The following is a 21,141-nucleotide window of genomic DNA, read 5'->3' as shown; positions in this document are numbered from 1 at the left end:
ATTTAGTTTCTCTTAATTACCGATCTGAATCTGCTGCCTTTTAACATCATAAAAACCTTCTTATTCCTATTTTGTGAATATCCTGGTCATTATGGATTAAAAGTTAATAGAGACCGGACTTGGTGGCTCAGGCCTCTAATCCCAGAACTCTGGGAGGCTAAGAGTTTGAGACCAGCCTGGGCAACATGGCAAGATCCCGTCTCTCAAATCTCGCTGTATTATGACTATAAATATAGGGCCATTGGGCTGTCCATATTCTGAAACTTTCTTTTAAAAACACAAGCATGGCCGGTCGTGGTGGCTCACGCCTGTAATCCCAGCACTTTGGGAGGCCGAGGCGGGCGGATCATGCAGTCAGGAGACTGAGACCATCCTGGCTAACCCGGTGAAACCCATCTCTACTAAAAATACAAAAAATTAACCGGGCGTGGTGGCAGGCGCCTGTAGTCCCAGCTACTGGGGAGGCTGAGGCAGGAGAATGGCGTAAACCCAGGAGGCGGAGCTTGCAGTGAGCCGAGATCGCGCCACTGCACTCCAGCCTGGGCGACAGAGCAAGACTCTGTCTCAAAAAAAAAACAAAAACAAAAACAAAAAACCACAAGCATATAGCTTGTTTTCTATATTTGTCTCTCTTGATAAGGAATTTCACAGGCTTATCACAGGCTTTACATAGTATTCCCTTTTATGTGATTTAAACAAATGATTTTCAAGCACCCCTGTCTAATATGCTGTGATCATTCCAAATGTCAATTCATCCAATATAAAACATTTATGAATAATATACTCTCTATATTTCTTGTCTTTCACTGAAGGAATCCTAGACACAAAACTGATAGCACAATGCAATGCCAGTTTCACAGACAAGTGACCATCTGTAATTGTGGGCAGCAGCTAAGGGGTGACAGCAAGGTAATACCAAACACTAAAACCAAAAGAAGGCTGCCTTTGAGAATACAATTAGGAAGAGCCACAATGTAATGAATAGAACCAGCCATCTGCAGAAATGATTCTCTTAGAGAATGAAGAGAATGGTGGAGAGGAAGAGTGACTGGAGTATAATAAAAAGTAAGCAATTCCAAGGAATGTTCATTTGTTCATTCAATTTGATTCTTTAGAACCACCATCGATCTAACGGTAAAGCACAGAGTTCTTCCTGTGAAAAGTGTAGAGTATGGTGTATGGATGAGAAGTAAAACAATTAACAAGAGAAGAAAAGTGGCATCCAATTTTCTTTTCCTTGTTTTTGAGCCAGGGTCTTCCTCTGTTGCCCAGCAGGAGTGCAGTGATAGGATCAAGGCTCACTGCAGCCTTGACTTCCCAGGCTCAAGTGATCCTCCTACTTCAGCCTCTCCAGTAGCTGAGACTACAGGCTTGCACCACCATGCCTGGCTAATTTTTTCTATTTTGTAGAGATGGAATCTTGCCACGTTGCCCAGGCTTGTCTCAAACTCCTGGGCTCAAGCAATCCTCCAGCCTCGGTCTCACAAATTGCTGAGATTACAGGTGTGAGCCACCATGCCTGGTCTTCTTTTAGAAAAAAGTAAGCTAAAAAATAAATGCTGGTGTTTACCTAATACTATCCTGGGGAGAAAGAGGCCTGCCTCTGGCAGACATAAGCATGGCAATTAGCAAAGAAGTGGACACTGCTGTAGAGCAGGGATTTCCATTAGGCTGCGCCACATGACCACCTACATTCCTTCACTCAAGGCCCATCCTCTTTTTTTCTTTTTGTGAGACGGAGTCTCTTGCTCTGTCGCCTCGGTTGTAGTGCAGTAGCATTATTTTGGCTCACTGCAACCTCTACCTTCCAGGTTGAAGCAATTCTCTTGCCTCAGCCTCCTCAGTAGCTGGGACTACAGATACGTGCCACCACACCTGGCTTTTTTTTTTTTTTTTTTGTATTTTTAGTAGAGACGGGGTTTCACCATGCTGGCCAGGACAGTCTCGATCTCCTGACCTTGTGATCTGCCTGTCTCAGCCTCCCAAAGTGCTGGGATTACAGGCGTAAGCCACCACGCCCGGCTTTTTTTTCTGAGACCGAGTTTTGCTCTTGTTGCCCAGGATGGAGTGCAATGGCATGATCTCAGCTCACTGCAACCTCCACCTCCCAGGTTCAAGCGATTCTCCTGCCTCAGCCTCCCGAGTAGCTAGAATTACAGGTATGTGCCACCATGCCCAGCTAATTTTGTATTTTTAGTAGAGACGGGGTTTCCCCATGTTGGTCAGGCTGGTCTTGAACTCCCGACCTCAGGTGATCCGCCTGCCTCGGCCTCCCAAAGTGCTGGGATTACAGGCATAAGCCACCACACCCAGCCACCTAGCTAATTTTTGTATTTTTAGTCGAGACAGGGTTTACTCCTGACCTCAAGTGATCCACCAGCCTCAGCCTCCCCAGGTGCGGGGATTACAGGTGTGAGCCACCATGCCCAGCCATCAAGGCTCATCCTCACCAAGTTAGCTTTCAACTGCTACAGCATCTTTTTTTTTTTTTTTTTTTTTTTTGAGACAGAGTCTCGCTCTGTCACCCGGGCTGGAGTGCAATGGTGTGATCTCCACTCACTGCAATTTCTGCTTCCTGGATTTAAGCAATTCTCCTGCCTCAGTCTTCCAAGTAGCTGGGACTACAGGCATGCGCCACCACGCCCAGCTAAATTTTTAATATTTTTAGTAGAGACAGGGTTTCGTCATGTTGGCCAGACTGGCCTTGAACTCCTGACCTCAGGTGATCCACCCACCTCGGCCTCCCAAAGTGCTGGGATTACAGGCAACAGCTACGGTGCCTGGCCGCTACAGCATCATAACAAAGGCAATGGCACCCCCTAGAATACAATGCAACTGCATCTGGAACATGAAAAGGTATACTCTTCACCATAAACTGATACTCTTGTGTAGGCACCTGTCTGCTCTTGCGGGTTTTGTTGATATGAATCAGTCCTGCCAAATCTGCTGAGTAACCAGACAGACTGCACCTCTTACTTTCAAAGCTGAAGACTAGATAGAGAATGTCCACATCAAGGCACACCCATCCTGGGAAGTCCTGTCACGGGGCCATTTATTTATTGATTTTGGTGAGACAGAGTCTTGCTCTGTCACCTAGATTGGGGTGCAGTGGCACAATCTCGGCTTACTGCAACCTCTATGTCCCGCATTCAAGTGATTCTCCTGCCTCAACCACCCAAGTAGCTAGGTTTACTGGCGTGTGCCACCACACCCAGCTGATTTTTTGTATTTTTAGTACAGAGGCAGTTTTGCCATGTTGGCCAGGCTGGTCTAGACCTCCTGGCCTCAAGTGATCTACCTCCCATCGGATTTCCAAAGTGCTGGGATTACCCAGTTACTTTTACGTAGTCATATGCCCCATCCTAGTGTCTTCAAAGTATCAAATAAAACATATTATCAAGTGTCTGAGTAGAAATTATAGAGATGTTTAAAAGTCAGTCACATTAGTGAAGAATGTGCCAATGTACAGTATACTGTTTATGATTAACACCCACTTGATCATGGTCATCTGACAACCAGCACAAACAAATCTAAAACAAGAGTTGTCATTAGAAATTTTTAGAAGCCTGAAAAACAAAAACAAGAGTTGTCATATGAAATGAAGTACAGAATATGGACAGAAGAAAGTTATTCTGCATGAAAAACCATGTGAGAAGACTTGCAACTAAGTTCCTACACTGGAATAACAAACAGCCCAGGAGAGCTTAAAGAGAGGTTTAGCGCATACAGTCCCTCTACTTTAGACCTCATGGAACCTGGCCATAGCCAACATGAAGCTAATATCAGAATATCTGAACACTAAAGTAAGTAGGGTGCTCAAATAAATGTTCGAATTATCAAGAACGGTGCCTTAACTTTTCCATTCTGAAATTATGAATTACTTATCCTGAAACAACCAGAAACAAAAAATGGTATGGTGTGTTTTTGAGACAGAGTCTCACTGTCACCCAGGCTGGAGTGCAGTAGCGCTATCTCAGCTCACTGCAACATCTGCCTCCCAGGTTTCAAGCGATTCTCCTGCCTGAGCCTCCTGGGTAGCTGGGACTACAGGCACCTGCCACCACACGTAGCTAATTTATGTATTGCTAGTAGAGATGGATGGGGTTTCGTCATGTTGGCCAGGCTGGTCTCCAACTTCTAATCTCAAGTGATCTGCCCACCTCAGCCTCCCAAAGTCCTAGGATTACAGGCATGAGCCACTCTGCCCGGCCTTTTTTTGTTTTGTCTTTTTTTGTAAATAAAGGTAGGATTTCACTTCCATTTGTTGTTTTTTTTTTTTTTTTAGATGGAGATTCACAGTCGCCCAGGCTGGAGTGCAGTGGCAGGATATCTTGGCTCACTGCAAGCTCCGCCTCCCGGGTTCACGCCATTCTCCTGCCTCAGCCTCCTGAGTAGCTGGGACTACAGGCACCCGCCACCACACCCAGCTAATTTTTTGTATTTTTAGTAGAGACGGGGTTTCACTGGGATTTCACTTCTATTTCTAATGTTCTTCCTCAGAGTACCAGGCATCTATTGCCAGAGACACTTTTTTTTTAAGAGACAGGGTGTTGTTATTTTTCATTAAATTTTCTTTACATTTGTCTATAATAACTAAGTCCAAGTGCTTACAATAAAATCATGATTACAAAAAGGGCATCAAAAGTTCCTTTAAATTCCCACTGGAGTGAGCTTGAATGAATACTAAAAAGCCAAGTCTGAGCATTTGCTGTTGTAGTCCCCAACATTCTTATCCAGCACCTGTGTGTGTGTTAAGGTGATTCCTCAGGAGGGTGACTGTTCTGAATGCCCTGCCACAGAGATGGCACTTGTGTGGTCTCTCATCAGTGTGGCTTTTCATGTGACGATCCAAATTTGAACGCCGTGGACACGTGTAACTGCAAAGCTCACACTGGAATGTCTTCTTTACACCTATGTGCAAAATAAAACACTTGCTGCAGAGTTTCAAAGTGTTAAGATTAATCCTAATCTTAAATTTCTATAAATATATTTTATTAGCTTTTAATAACAAAACCCAATATAAGTCATAATTATCTCATATCATTGATACATTTACTTCTTTGGGATTAAAAACAGAGCATTTGATCTGTAAAAAAACTTACTTTAGACTGGTTTTAAAGAACTGTACCCACATAACGACCTTTTACAAATACGGTTAATATAAAACAACTTGCATAGGCACTGTGTTGTGTGCTTATCCCAAAATGGTTTTATGAATCCACTATGGATAAACTCGTTTTACCTTTCTTTTTAATTTTTGTTGGCTTTGGAGGCTTCATATTACCAACCACTTTCTCTGCATTAACCTCTGATAGCAGACCCTCCTGCTGTTCTTCCTCAAAATCGTAGACAGACACATCTACATCTTTGCCCTCCTCTGTATAACGCAGTTTGCTCTTTTTGGTTTTCTTTGTTTTTTTGGCTGGTGGCTGATAGTCTGGGTCTTTTTGCCAACTAGGATCTTCCTGGGGTGGAAGTTCCCCTTGTTCTAGTGTCTCCACCTCTCCATTGGCCCCCACTTTAACCACCTGAAACCCTTCAGGCAAGGGTAGGGTGTGGCATATCATGGGTTCACTTTCTGCAAGGCCCTCTTTAGACACTTCATTTTCATAAGCCCCCTGAAGTTCTTCTACGGAAGTGGTAGCAACAGGTACAGTCACAGGAACAGGTACTTGAACAAGTTGAAGCTCTCCTATGTTTATGGGCTGTTCCTCCATATTTACAACCTGTAAAGTTATAATCTGGGTATCGTCCACAGCAGCCTCTGCTTCTGGAGCCACTGTGCCCTCCATTACTTCAGTCTTCATCTGAAGAAGGGTGGGGTCCAGCTGTTCCATCATTACCATCTGTACACTGCTGTTGACATCCTGGACCACCTCACCCCCATCCGTCTGGTTCTGGGGTAAGTGGCAGGTATCTTCTTCCTGGCCCCCTTCCCGGCGTCTCTGGTAAGTCTTTCTCTCCTTTCCTTTAATAAAAGTTTCGGACTCCTCCACAATGGCTTCGACCGCCTCACCTTCCATTTCCCCTGCCTTTATTAAGGGAGAACACAGATTGTTATTTAAAGCAAAGCAGCCTAAATAAAAACACACATTTTAAAACAAAAAGACCCTGTGGTGAATGAATTAGGCATCAATGGTTAATATTAAAAAAAGACACAACAGACATTATGTGCCTCTGGATGAAAGAAAAAACCACACCTATAATGCAATCTTGTCAAACCCAAAAACTCCGAAACCAATCAAGTCTCTAGATCAAACCCAATTAACAGGAAATTGGTGACTGAAGATGTTAAATTACACTACAGGGATTAAATCAGTGAAATCCATACTGAGGGAAACACTGCAAGATTATACTCAGGTTCTTCTGCAAATAGATAACCAGAAGAATAAAGAGAAGACTGGAGGGAGAACCAGTAGATCAGTGGTGCTCAGCCTGGGGTGACTCTGCCTCTAGGAACATTTGGCTAAGACATTTTTGGTTGTCACTACTGGGCTGGGATGTGCTACTGGTATCTAGTGGGTGGAAGCTAGAGATGCTATTAAACATCCTCCAAGGCACAGGTCAGTCCTCCACCACAAAGAATTATCAGGCCCAAGATGTCAAGAGCACTGAGGTTGAGAAACTCTGATATAAAGAGTCTTAAGAGACCAGTAATCAATCACAATGCATGAATCTTCTTTGGATCCTGATTCAAACCAACAAATGATGAAAAAGATGTGACACAGGCCGGGCGCGGTGGCTCACGCCTATAATCCTAGCACTCTGGGAGGCTGAGGCGGGTGGATCATGAGGTCAGGAGATCAAGACCATCCTGGCTAACACAGTGAAATCCCGCCTCTATTAAAAATACAAAAACAATTAGCCAAGCATGATTGGCAGGCGCCTGTAGTCCCAGCTACTCGGGAGGCTGAGGCAGGAGAATGGCGTGAACCCAGGGGCGGAGCTTGCAGTGAGCAGAGATCCCACCACTGCACTCCAGCCTGGGCAACAGAGCGAGACTCCGTCTCAAAAACAAAAAAGAAAAAGATGTGACACAAGACAATTAGAAATTTCAACTCTGGATATCTGATGATATTAAAGAATTACTAACAAAACTAATTTAAATCTTACACATGTAGTGGGGAAGACATTGGTCAAAGGACATAAAATTTCAGTTAGTGGGAATAAGTTCAAGAGATCTATTGTACAACATGACTATTATACTTAATAATGTACACCTGAAAATAACTGAGAGCAGATTTTTAAGTGTTCTCATCACAAACAATGACAAGGATATGAGATGATGCATGTATGAATTAGCTTAATTTTCTGCAATGATGGGGTCTTGCCATGTTTCCAGACTGGCCTTGAACTGGGCTCAAGCAATCCTCCCACCTAAGCCTCCCAAAATGCTGGGATTATACGTGTGAGCGAGTCACTCTGCCCGGGCCTGCCAATGTTTTGTAAAAAGCTTTATTCAGGTAGCTATATTAAGGGCATCATGGCTCACGCCTATAATCCCAAGACTTTGGGAGGCCAAGGTGAGCAGATCATCTGAGGTCAGGAGTTCGAGACCAGCCTGACCAACATGAAGAAACCCCGTCCTTACTAAAAATACAAAATTAGCCGGGTTTGATGGCACATACCTGTAATCCTGTAGCCAGGATTACAGGCTGAGGCAGGAGAATCGCTTGAACCCAGGAGGTGGAGGTTGCAGTGAGCTGAGATTGCGTCACTGTACTGCAGCCTGGGTAACAAGAGCGAAACTCCGTCTCAAAAAACAAAAAAACAAAAAAACAAAAAAACCCCAAAAAAACAGCACTAAACATACCTCCAAAATTTCCTTGTATTTTTGTTTTTGGTGATAACATTTATCATGAGATCCATCCTCAACATAATTCAAAGTGCATAATACCATATGATTAATACAGGAACTATGTTGTGCAGCAGATCTCTAGAACTTATTCATCTTGCATAACTGAAATTTTATACCCACTGAACAGCAATTCCCCATTTTCCCCACCCTGTCAAAGTTTTTTGACCTTGTTTTTTGAAGCTAAACTCAGAACTTAGATCCAGACTGCAATGGCCCTGTTTGTAGACACCACACAAAACTGCCCATGTCATACCATCAACTTGACATTCACTTCTCTCCCAACAATGAATCATGAATTCCCTGAGGATAAGATCCACATCTAACAAGTGGGGCTTTTTTTTTTTTTTTTTTTTTGAGATGGGAGTCTTACTGTGTTGCCCAGGCTGGAGTGCAGTGGTGAGATCTCTGCTCACTGCAAGCTCCGCCTCCCGGGTTCACGCCATTCTCCTGCCTCAGCCTTCTGAGTAGCTGGGACTACAGGTGCCTGCCACCACGCCTGGCTAATTTTTTGTATTTTTAGTACAGATGGGGTTTCACTGTTAGCCAAGATGCTCTCGATCTCCTGACCTCGTGATCTGCCTGCATAGGCCTCCCAAAGTGCTGGGATTACAGGCGTGAGCCACAGTGCCTGGCCAACAAGTGGTTTTCACTTATTTTTATTTTTGAGACGGAGTCTTGCTCTGTCGCCCAGGCTGGAGCGCAGTGGCGCGATCTCAGTTTACTGCAAGCTCCACCTCCCGGGTTCACGCCATTCTCCTGCCTCAGCCTCCCAAGTAGCTGGGACTACAGGCACCCGCCACCACGCCCGGCTAATTTTTTTTGTATTTTTAGTAGAGATGGAGTTTCACCATGTTAGCCAGGGTGGTCTCGATCTCCTGACCTCGTGATCCACCTGCCTCAGCCTCCCAAAGTGCTGGGATTACAGGCGTGAGCCACTGCGCCCAGCCGATTTTTACTATTTTGTTTTTTTTTTTTTTTTGAGTCAGAGTCTCGTACTGTTGCCTGGGCTGGACAATGGCATGATCTCGGATCACTGCAACCTCCGCCTCCCAGGTTTAAGTGATTCTCCTGCCTCAGCCTCCCAAGTAGCTGGGATTACAGGTGCCCACCACCACACCTGGCTAATTTTTTGTATTTTTAGCAGAGATGGGGTTTCACTATGTTGGCCAGGCTGGTCTTGAACTTCTGACCTTGTGATCTGCCTGCCTCAGCCTCCAAAAGTGCTGGGATTAGAGGTGTGAGCCACCATGCCCGGTCATGATTGTTACTCTTTAGCACTGTGCCCAGGCTGGTAACTACTCAATAAATGCTAACCAAATTGAATATATAATAGAAAACAGAAAACAAATCGGCCAATTCATAGTTTTTGGCTCTTAAATCTTGTGAATGGACCGGGCACGGTGGCTCACACCTGTAATCTCAGCACTTTGGGAGGCCAAGGCTGGTGGATCAGTTGAGGCCAGGAGTTCAGAACCAGTCTGGCTAACATGGCAAAACCCCATCTCTACTAAAAATACAAAAATTAGCCAGGCGGCGCAGTGCGCACCTGTAATCCCAGCTACTTCAGAGGCTGAGGCACGAGAAGAGCTTCAACCCTGGAGGTGGTGGTTGCAGTGAGCTGAGAACGTGCCCCTGCACTCCAGCCTGGGTGACAGAGCGAGACTTGGTCTCAAAAACAAAAAACAAAAACCTTGTGAATGACATTACCTAAACAAGAGTAAAATAGGGGCCAGGCGTGGTGGCTCACGCCTGTAATCCCAGCATTTTGGGAGGCCAAGGCGGGCAGATCACTTGAAGTCAGGAGATCGAGACAAGCCTGGCCAACACGGTAAAACCCCATTTCCATTAAAAATACAAAAATTAGCCAGGTGTGGTTGCACACACCTGTAATCCCAGCTACTCGGGAGACTGAGGCAGGAGAATTGCTTGAACTTGGGAGCTGGAGGTTGCAGTGAGCTGTACTCCCTTCACCCAGGGCAACAGTGAGCCTCTGTCTCAAAAAAAAAAAAAAAAAAAAAATTAAAATAATAATAATAATAAATAAAATAAAACAAAATGTGTAGCTGGGTGTGGTGGGGTGTGCCTCTAATCCCAGCTACTTGGAAGGCTGAGTGAGGCAGGAAAATTGCTTGAACCCTGGAGGCAGAGATTGCAATAAGCTGAGTGCCACTGTACTCCAGCCTGGAGCCTGGGCAATAAGAGTGAAAATTGTGTCTCAAAACAACAACAACAAAAACAACAACAACAAAACATTAAAGTATTTTGTATTTTTGGCCAAGAATACAGTTCAAACGAAGCTTTTGCTACTTCTATTAGAGACACTTTGACACTTTTCTCTAATTCTCTGTCTAGGCACCTTAACATTGTATTATATCCACATTAGCAGTCAGAGAAGACTCCTTAAGCCAGGACCACCTGCGAGGCAGTACAAGAACTACAGAGAGACGGGCAAGGCCTGGTCCTACATTCTAGGAGTTACTGTCTAATATAAAGGACGAAATAGGTAGTACAATGGCTCAAGGTAAAATTAGGCAGCTCTGGAGAAAGATAACATAACCAAGTGTGATAGAAAAATGCTTCATAAACGTGGAATTTGAATGGAACCCTGAAACACGAGCAGGACATTTAAAGGCAGAGTTTGACAGTGGGGGGCAGAGGGTGTATTTTATAGGGGAAGGGTTTGGATTTTTGGGTAAAATAAATACATGTAGGAATTATGAGTAAGAAAAAGAACTGGTTTAAAGCACAGGACAGGCTGGGGGCGGTGGCTCAAGCCTGTAATCCCAGCACTTTGGGAGGCCGAGATGGGAGGATCACGAGGTCAGGAGATCGAGACCATCCTGGCTAACACAGTGAAACCCCGTCTCTACTAAAAAATACAAAAAACTAGCTGGGCAAGGTGGCGGGCGCCTGTAGTCCCAGCTACTCGGGAGGCTGAGGCAGGAGAATGGCGTAAACCCGGGAGGCGGAGCTTGCAGTGAGCCGAGATCCGGCCACTGCACTCCAGCCTGGGCGACAGAGCGAGACTCCGTCTCAAAAAAAAAAAAAAAAAAAAAAAAAAAGCACAGGACAGAGGAGAGGGCCGTAAGACAGGTGAAAGATGTACTGGTTGCCTCCATAGTTTGGACAGTCTTGAATAACAAAATACCTCAGATGGCTGGCAAAGGAAAACCACTTACGCTTTCTAGGCAGAGAAGTAAAGATTCACTCATTTCACAAAGAACAGGACTTAATTTCCTCAAAAACTGTGTCTCTATTTTTGCAAAAACTGCTTGATGCACTTACCACCCTTCTGGCTCACAAAGCCCTTCAGGCTCACCTGACCCCATGATAACCTATTCAGATTTATGTCTTGCCCTCTAGCACTTTCCCCTTCAGTCAAGCTGTCTTTTCATCCAGACACAGTTCCCACTGTCATCTCTGTTTTCACTCTGTACTTTACATCTGATCCGCTCCTCTCAACACCAGCTCATCTTTGGCACAACAAAGTTTTCTGAGGTTCTTGTGGCCATTACTTTGTTCCAAATGTGTTTCTGATAAAATAAAGACACAGTTTAGCACTTAAAATTTTCTCAAAACGATCTATTTTTCCAGCTGGGTGTGAAAGTTCTTTAAGGGCAAAAGTCAGGCTTGAAGCAACATACATTTTTGGACAGATTCAGCAAACCCCACCAAATGCCTAGAGAAAAACAAGGCTCATGGTTTATAAACTCCCGAGGTTGTTGAGTTGCCAGGCTGGTTTATTCTGCCACTACCTTCTTTCTTTCATTAGTCCCTTGTTCTCAACAACCAATAGAAAAATACAACATCCAATGCAAAGGCCTCTTACTATGCTGTTCATGACAGTGGGGACAAACACAAAAAAATGTTACTGCAGAAGGTGGGGATCAAAGAACATTTGTAGAATGCTTTATAATTTGCCTATAAATTAAAAATGAGCAAAGTGCTAGCATTTTTATTATAAGATCTCATTTATACCTCTGATTGTAAAAGACTAAGCATGATCTTAACTATAATTAATTTTATATACTCAGTACTGTTCAGACAGATTACGTTTAGCATAGAAATTCTCTATGCTGGCACTATTCAATAGAAATATAATGCAAGCCACAAACATAAGCCACATTACCTGCAATTTTAAGTAAAAAAAATTCATATTAAAAAGTAAAAAAAAAAAAAAAAAATCCAGGTGAAATTGATTTTAGTAATCTATTTTGCTTAACCTGGTAGGTCCAAAATATCATTTCAAGATTTAATCAATTTTAAAAATTGTTGGCTGGGCGCGGTGGCTCACGCCTGTAAATCCAGCACTTTGGGAAGCCGAGGCAGGTGGATCATGAGGTCAGGAGACCGAGACCATCCTGGCTAACATGGCGAAACCCTGTCTCCATGACAAATACAAAAATTAGCCAGGCATGGTGTTGGGCGCCTGTAGTCCCAGCTACTCAGGAGGCTGAGGCAGGAGAATGGTGTGAACCCAGAAGGCGGAGCTTGCAGTGAGCCGAGATCACACCACTGTATTCCAGCCTGGCGACAGAGTGAGACTCCATCTCAAAAACAAACAACAACAACAAAAAATTGTTATATTTGAGACACAGACTTGCTCTGTTGCCCAGACTGGAGTGCAGTGGCAGGACCACAGCTCACTGCAGCCTCCAATTCCTGGGCTCCAGTGATCCTTCTGCCTCAGTCAGCCGAGGAGCTAGGACTACAGTTCATGCTACCATACTCAACTAATTTCTTTCTTTTTTTTTTTGAGATGGAGTTTCCTCTGTTGCCCAGGCTGGAGTGCAGCAGAATGGTCACGGCTCATTGCAGCCTTGACTTCCTGGGCTCCGGTGATTTTTCCACCTCAGCCTCCAGCGGGTTCATGCCAAGCATCGGGCTAATTTTTTTTGTATTTTTAGTAGAAGTGGGGTTTCACCATGTTGCGCAGACTGGTCTCGAACTCCTGGGCTTGAGTGATCTGCCCGCCTCAGCCTCCCAAAGTGCTAGGATTACAGGAATAAGTCACCATGCCTGGCCTCTAATTTATTTATTTATTTTTATTTTTTTATTATTTATTTTATTTTATTTTATTTTATTTTTTTGAGACGGAGTCTCGCTATGTCGCCCAGGCTGGAGTGCAGTGGCGCAATCTCGGCTCACTGCAAGCTCCGCCTCCCAGGTTCACGCCATTCTCCTACCTCAGCCTCCCGAGTAGCTGGGACTACAGGCGCCCGCCACTGCGCCCGGCTAATTTTTTTCTATTTTTTAGTAGAGACGGGGTTTCACCATGGTCTCGATCTCCTGACCTTGTGATCCGCCCGCCTCGGCCTCCCAAAGTGCTGGGATTACAGGCGTGAGCCACCGCGCCCGGCCTATTTATTTTTTTTTTTGAGACAGAGTCTTGCGTTGTTGCCAATGCTGGAGTGCAGTGGCACAATCTTGGCTCACTGTAAGTTCTGTCTCCCGGGTTCACGCCATTCTCCTGCCTCAGCCTCCCGGGCAGGTGGGACTACAGGCGCCCGACACCACACCTGGCTAATTTTTTGTACTTTCAGTAGAGATGGGGTTTCACTCTGTTAGCCAGGATGGTCTCGATCTCCTGACCTCGTGCTGTGCCCACCTCGGCCTCCCAAAGTGCTGGGATTACGGGCGTAAGCCACCATGCCCGGACTTTTTTTTTTTTTTTTTTTTTAAGAGGGAGTCTTGCTCTGTTGCTCAGGCTGGAGTGCAGGGGCGTGATCTCGGCTCACTGCAAGCTCTGCCTCCCAGGTTCATGCCATTCTCCTGCCTCAGGCTCCTGAGTAGCTGGGACTACAGGAACCCACCACCACGCCCAGCTAATTTTGTTTTTGTATTTTTAGTAGAGATGGGCTTTCACCATGTTAGGCAGGATGGTCTTGATCTCCTGACCTCATGATCCGCTGGCCTCAGCCTCCCAAAGTGCTGGGATTACAGGTGTGAGCCACCACTCCCAGCCTAATTTTTTTTTTTAATTTTGTAAAGGTGAGCTCTCACTATGTTGCCCAGGCTGGTCTTGACCTCCCAGTCTCAAGTGATTGTCCCATCTTAGACTACCAAGGTGCTGGGATTATAGGTATGTGCCATCATGCCCAGCTATATTTTACATTTACAGCATATCTTAATCTGAACCAGTAAAACTCTAAATTCTCAACAGCAACATGAGGCTAGCGGCTTCTGTACTGGACAGCACAGCTTTGTACTTGTGTTACTCAAAATATGGTCTGAGGACCAGCAGCACTGGCATAACCTTGGAGCTTCTTAGAAACACAGACCTTCAGGTCCCACCCTTGACCCACAGAATTAGATTTTGCAATTTAACATTATACTATTACTGTTTCCCCATTAAGATTTTTTTTTTTTCTTTTTGAGACGAAGTTTCACTCTTGTCGCCTAGGCTGGACTGCAATGGCACAATCTCGGCTCAATGCAACCTCCGACTCCTGGGTTCAAGCGATTCTCCTGCCTCAGCTTCCCAAGTAGCTGGGATTACAGGCATGCGTCACTATGCCTGGCTAGTTTTGTATTTTTATTAGAGACGGGGTTTCTCCATGTTGGTCAGGCTGGTCTCGAACTCCTGACCTCAGGTGATCCGCCCGCCTCAGCCTCCCAAAGTGCTGGGATTAAAGGCATGAGCTACCGTGCCCGGCCCTAAGAAAAAAAATTTTTAAGAGAAGTTTTTCAGTCCCTGAAAAGCCCCAAAAGTTAGTATTCCTGCAAAGGGAATGATAATCCAAATGTCTGGAGCTAGGGAACAGACAGACAAAAAAACCAATTTACTTCAGAGTGACATTCTCAGAAAAGGTATCAAAGTACAAAAAATTCAGATGCTGTCAATGTAAATGTGGTGACCCTGCCAGAGTCACTACATAATCCCAGACTATTTAAATATTCTCAATAATAAAATCGGTGGAGGAAAAACAATCTTTGGGGTCTCCAGGATTTTGTAGCATACAATTTGATGCTACAACTTGAAGATGATGGAATAAAATTCCGTCTTGTCTCTGGTGTTAATCTGAAAACTTAAAATGTTACAGGCTTGTAAACAGGCCTGGCAGGGTAGCTCATGCCTGTAATTCCAGCACTTTGGGAGGCCGAGGTGGGCGGATCACCTGAGGTCAGGAGTTCGAGACCAGCCTGACCAACATGGTGAAATCCCATCTCTACTAAAAATACAAAAATTAGCCAGGCGTGGTGGCAGGTGCCGACAGGCCCAGCTATTCAGGAGGCTGAGGCAGGAGAATCGCATGAACCTGGGAGGCGGAGGTTGCACTGAGCCGAGATTAAGCCACTGCATTCCAGCCTGGGCGACAGAGTGAAACTCCACCTCAAAAAAAAAAAAAAAAATGCTTGTAAACAACCAAGTCCAACCTAAAAGAGGTCACAGATTTATAAACCAGGTAGAAACAGAAGTGGTACAAAAAGATACAAATTGAAACCAACTGTGCTTCCAAGGAGCTCAGCTGACAAGAGTTTTGTCTTGCTGAAAAAAAACCACATGGCATAAAGTCCACAAAACAACAGCATCTACTCAGGTCTTAAAGCCACAGCTTCTATTTTTAATAGAGAAAAATCAGACACAAAGTAGCAAGCCATCAGCCTCTCAATACACTGCTTAGAAATCTCAGTGCATCCTCGAGGTCAGAAGATCCAGACCATACTGGCTAACACGATGAAACCCTGTCTCTACTGGAAATACAAAAACAAAATTAGCCAGGCCTGGTGGCAGGTGCCTGTAGTCCTAGCTACTGGGGAGGTTGAGGTGGGAGAATGGCGTGAACCTGAGAGGTGGAGCTTGCAGTGAGCTGAGATTGTGCCACTGCACTCCAGCCTGGGCGACAGAGCAAGACTCTGTCTCAAAAAAAAAAAAAAAAAAAAACCCCCCCCAAAAAAAAACAAAACCCAAAAAACCAGAAAACTCAGTGCATCCCATCAACCAGTGGATCCCTCTTTTTACTTAACTTCTTTACTTTCTTTCTAGAGGATGGGAGTCTCTCCTCTGAATCAGTAAGTAACCAATAGGCTGGACCAGGTCACTCTCCCCACTTCCTGGGGACTGTGCTTCTAGTTGCCTCTCCCGACACTAGCAGCTCCAATCCATCTCCTCCCTTTCTTTACTGCTTTCAAATACTCAGTTCCTGTTAGCACAAAACATACCCAGTCACTCTAATTCCTACATATTTTTCGGCTCTATCCTTGCTTGAGTTGCCCATGCCTTCTAGGTTTTGTCAAATCTTTTTTTGGGGACCAATACCATCACCAAAAGAAGTTTATATCACTCAAAACGGTTTTAATTTACTTACAAGACACAATTTTTTTCCTCCAGATTACGAAAATCACCTAATATTCTTTTTTTTTTTGAGACGGAGTCTCGCTCTGTCACCCAGGCGGGAGTGCAGTGGCCAGATCTCAGTTCACTGCAACCTCCGCCTCCTGGGTTCACGCCATTCTCCTGCCTCAGCCTCCCGAGTAGCTGGGACTACAGGCGCCCGCCACCTCACCCGGCTAGTTTTTTGTATTTTTTAGTAGAGACGGGGTTTCACTGTGTTAGCCAGGATGGTCTCGATCTCCTGACCTCGTGATCCGCCCATCTCGGCCTCCCAAAGTGCTGGGATTACAGGCTTGAGCCACCGCGCCCAGCCAAAAATCACCTAATATTCTGATGCTGTTTTCTCAGCTGTTCAATTAAAAGTACATATTTTATATATATATGAAATCATATCATATATAGAATTTATATACACTTCTATATATGGCTTTGCTCTCCTATCTTAAAAATCTGTCCTTACGACTAGGTGTGATGACTCAAGCCTGTAATCCCAGCTCTTTGGGAGGCTGAGGTAGATGACTTGAGCCCAGGAGTTCAAGCCTAGCACGGGCAACATAGGGAGACCCCAACTCTAAAAATAAATTTAAAAAAAACACACATTAGCCAGGCTGGGCATGGTGGCTCACACCTATAATTCCAGGACTTTGGGAGGCTGAGGTGGGCAGATCCCTTAAGTCCAGGAGTTCGAGACCAGCTTGGGCAACGTGGTGAAACACCATCTCTACAAAATATAGCCAGGCATGGTGGTACATGCCTGTAGCCCCAGCTACTTGGGAAGCTGAAGCAGGAGGATCATTTCAGCCCAGGATGCAGAGGTTGCAGTGAGCTGAGATCACACCATTGAACTCCACAACCTGGGCATGAGACCCTCTATTCCTCAAAAATAAAATAAATCAAAAAATATAATAAATTTAAATATCTGTCCTTATTAAAAAGGACTCAACTCCCTCCTTAGTCCTCTGTGGCCCCTTCGTTTGGCCCACAGGTACCATCCATCAAGAACCACCAAAGCCAACCCAAACGCCTTTCCTTCATCCTCAATCTCAGTTTCTCTGGTATCTGACAAGATGAAACTCATCTTCTTCCTTCATAAGCCTCTTTCCTCCCTTAGATCCCCTTCGTCTCTGAGCACTCTTTTCACCAGCCTCCCTGAGTACACCAAGGCTCTGTAGCCATCCCTTGCACTAACCTTTTAACTTCCACTGTTTCTACACAGAGGTCTTTCCAATCCATATCTGCAATCCAAGTTTCACTGCCTAAAGGATTTCTCTATTAATGTTGGCTGTCACCTTCAACTCAATGGCACTGGAGAGGGAATACACGGAAACTCCAGTATACCCAATCCATCACTAACCAACTAAATGAGCTTGGTAAAGTGGGTGGGTTAGTCATCCAGACTGTCATATCACCATAAAATGGAGCTCCTAAGACCAGATCCTTATTGCGTTTCTCTATCATCTAGGTGAAAAAGTGAAGCTTAGATAAAAAAGTTTTATTATTCGGTCAACTTCTGTGTTGAGGATAAACAGGAGGTTCCTCCAGAATGAGGAAGAAATATCCAGGCAATAGGGGATGAGGGGCTAAAAGGAAGGAAAACTGGCATCTTAATGCTTCTCTGCCCCTACTGACTGGTGAGTGTGAGGATGCAAGGGCCTAGGTGCCAACACAGAGACCCCCAGAGGCCTGTATCCTTCAGGAGCATGGATCAGCCCTTCCTTCTCTTGCTTCAGCCACTTTTTTTTTTTTTTTGAGACAGAGTCTTGCTCTGACGCCCAGGCTGGAATGCAGTGGCACAATATTGGCTCACTGCAACCTCTGCCTCCCAGGTTCAAGCAATTCTCTTGCCTCAGCCTCCTGAGTAGCTAGGACTACAGGTGCGCGCCACCAGGCCCAGCTAGTTTTTGTATTTTTAGTAGAGACGAGGTTTCACCATGTTGGCCAGGATGGTCTCAATCTTGTGACCTCATGATCCACTCACCTTGGCCTCCCAAAGTGCTGGGATTACAGATGTGAGCCACCGCACCCAGCAAATTTTTTGTATTTTTAGTAGAGATGAGGTTTCACCACGTTAGCCAGGCTGGTCTCGCTCTCCTGACCTCGTGATCCGCCCACCTCGGCCTCTCAAAGTGCTGGGATTACAGGCATGAGCCACACATTCGGCCGCTTCAGCTACTTCTTAGCTAGCTCTATGTTACTTAAATCTTGCCCATGTAAAACTCCCCTCAACCCCATTGCACGATTTACTATCTATCATCTCTTTTTTCCTACCACGTTCGACTTTACACTTGCTGTCTCTAATTCTTTACTTACTTTCCACTCACCAGTTTGGTTTCTGCTCCCCAATACTCTATGGAGCCGCTCTGAGGCCAGCAATGGCCTTTAATTGGTAAATCCGCCAAGGCTTTTCTGTCCTTATCTGACTTGACCTGTCTGCGGAATTCAGTATTCTAGTCTAGGCTTTATCCCAGAATTATGCCAGACCATCAGAAAGCTGGGTATACTTGGGCCACATGGCCTTATCCCCTACAGAATTGCTTTTACCGAGTTTCACTTTGGCATCATGCCTTAGCTTACACTAAAGGACATGTGGGAGAAATTGCACTGGGAGTTAAATACTTGGAAAAGCTTTTCTTCAAGGGAATTTTTTTTTTTTCATTGTGAAACCTATGTAACAGGATCATATTGCCATTTTTTTAGCTGGCTACATCTTGATTAATTTTTTGCCTCTCAAACTATGTAATAATAATTTTCTATTATAATTTATATTTTCTGGTTTATTTATATCATTTATTATCTGCATTTCCCATATATTTCTTCAAGTTCTTTCTGGAACAAGATGGGCTATAAACTTGAAAGTGTATATACATATCCATTCAATAAACAGAAACTACTGAAATACAGGAAAACATAGAGAAACATAAAAAGATACAGGAAAAAGAATAACGTGAACTGAAAACATGCAGGGTCTATCTGAAGATGATAAAACGCTTCCATTGGCCAAGTGCAGTGGCTCACGCCTGATTGCTAGGACTCTGAGGCTGAGGAGAGTGGATTGCTTGAGCACAGCCTGGGCAACACAGTAGGACACCATCTCTACAAAAACTTTTAAAAATTAGTCGGGTGTGATGGTGCATGCCTGTAGTCCCAGCTACCTGGAGGCTAAGCTGGGAGGATCACTTGAACTCAGGAGGTTAAGGCTACAGTAAGTAGTGATCATGCCTCTGCACTCTGGCTTGGGCAATAAAATGAGACACGGTCTAAAAAAAACTAAGAAAAACAAAAACAAAAAGAAAACAACCCTTTCCCTCCAGGCCCAAACTCCAGGAGGCATTTAAAAAACCTCACTAAGTAGGGACACTATTATCTATATCCATAAAGCCACATAATTCATATAATGTGGTACTGTTACTACTATAAGCAGACAATTTAAATAGAAGAGAGAATCCAGAAACAAACCCTAGCAAATAAAAAGCTGTCATTTTAAATCAGTAGGGAAAAGAGAAATACTACATAAAACGTATCAGAAAAACAGTTAACTATTTGGAAAAAAACTGAGTTATCTTTAATCCATTTAGAATATATCTGTTGTATGAAATAAAGTAGCATTGGCAGGGCCTGGCATGGTGGCTCACGCCAGTAATCCTAGCACTTTGGGAGGCCAAGGCAGGTGGATAACAAGGTCAGAAGTTCAAGACCAGCCTGGCCAACATGGTGAAACCCTGTCTCTACTAAACATACAGAAAATAACCCGGCATAGTGTTGGGCGCCTGTAATCCCAACTACTCAGGAGGCTGAGGCAGAGAATTGCTTGAACCCAGCAGGTGGAGGTTGCAGTGAGCCGAGATCGTGCCACCGTACTCCAGCCTGTGCCACAGAGCGAGACTCTGTCTCAGAGAAGAAAAAAAGCATTAGTGGCAAGGTACGGAGACTCACGCCTGTAATCGCAACACTGAGAGGCCAAGGCCGGCAGATCGCTTGAGCCTAGGAGTTCGAGACTGGCCTGGGAAACATGGAGATACTCCACCTCTACTAAAAATACAAAAAGTCAGCTGGGCGTGGTGGTGTGTACCTGTGGTCTCAGCTATTCAGGAGGCTGAAGTGGGAGGATCTCCTGAACCTGGGGAGGCTGAGGCTCTCATGATTGTGCCACTGTACTCCAACCTGGGTGGCAGAGTAAGACCCTGTCTCGAAATGAAACAAAACAAACAAAAACACACACAAAACTTAAAAAAGAAAAAGGTGAACAGCTTTCTAAAAATGAGGAAGGCTTTGTGCTTAGAAACATAAGTAATAGGAGAAATCAGAGGAAATGATGGAGATTTTAAGCACCATAAAATAAAAAAAAAATTCCAGGCCGGGCACAGTGGTTCACACCTGTAATCCCAGCACTTTGGGAGGCCAAGGTGGGCAGATTCCCTGAGATCAGGAGTTCAAGACCAGTCTGGCCAACACAGTGAAACCCCATCTCTACTAAAAATACAAAAATATTAGCCAGGTATGGTGGCATGTGCCTGTAATTCCAGCTACTCAGGGAGGCTGAGCCAGGGGAATTGCTTGAACCAGGGAGGTGGAGGTTGCAGTGAGCCGAGACCATGCCACTGCATTCCAGCCTGGGTGACAGAGCAAGACTCTGTCTCTAAATAAAAGAAAATAAAACAAAATAAAAATAAAATTATATATGACAAAAACATATTGAACAAAAACTAAAAAGAAAATGGCCAATCAGGAAAAAAATATCTGCAACATCTATGACAATGGATTAACTACTGTTTATCACATATATAACTGTAAAATTTACAATGAAAAGATGAACACTGAAAGAAAAAGTTGGGCAAAGGACACAAAGAGATGACTGAAAACACACAAATGGCAGATGAATAAAAAACCAAACCTCATTAACAGTAAAACAAATGCTAATTAAAATAATGTGACAGCATTTGCCTCTGTT

General features: G+C 44.5%; 1 protein-coding gene across 2 annotated transcripts in view; it reads right to left on the bottom strand.

Annotated features, from left to right (window-relative positions):
- Positions 1–21,141, bottom strand: part of CTCF (CCCTC-binding factor) — an 80,533-nt gene that overhangs the window by 24,812 nt on the left and 34,580 nt on the right. For both annotated transcript variants that reach the window (XM_007993954.3, XM_007993953.3), the window contains exons 3-4: positions 5,243–6,032; positions 4,741–4,911 (exon numbers count right to left, since the gene is read on the bottom strand). In XM_007993954.3, the coding sequence (XP_007992145.1) occupies positions 4,741–4,911; positions 5,243–6,023 (952 nt within the window). In that variant the 5' untranslated portion in view covers positions 6,024–6,032. The remainder of the gene's footprint in view (positions 1–4,740; positions 4,912–5,242; positions 6,033–21,141) is intronic.

Source organism: Chlorocebus sabaeus, chromosome 5, assembly GCF_047675955.1.
Source record: "Chlorocebus sabaeus isolate Y175 chromosome 5, mChlSab1.0.hap1, whole genome shotgun sequence".
NCBI classification, from domain to species: Eukaryota; Metazoa; Chordata; class Mammalia; order Primates; family Cercopithecidae; genus Chlorocebus; species Chlorocebus sabaeus.
Note: the sequence above shows the minus strand (reverse complement) of the source record. Positions and strands in the feature narration are given on the sequence as shown.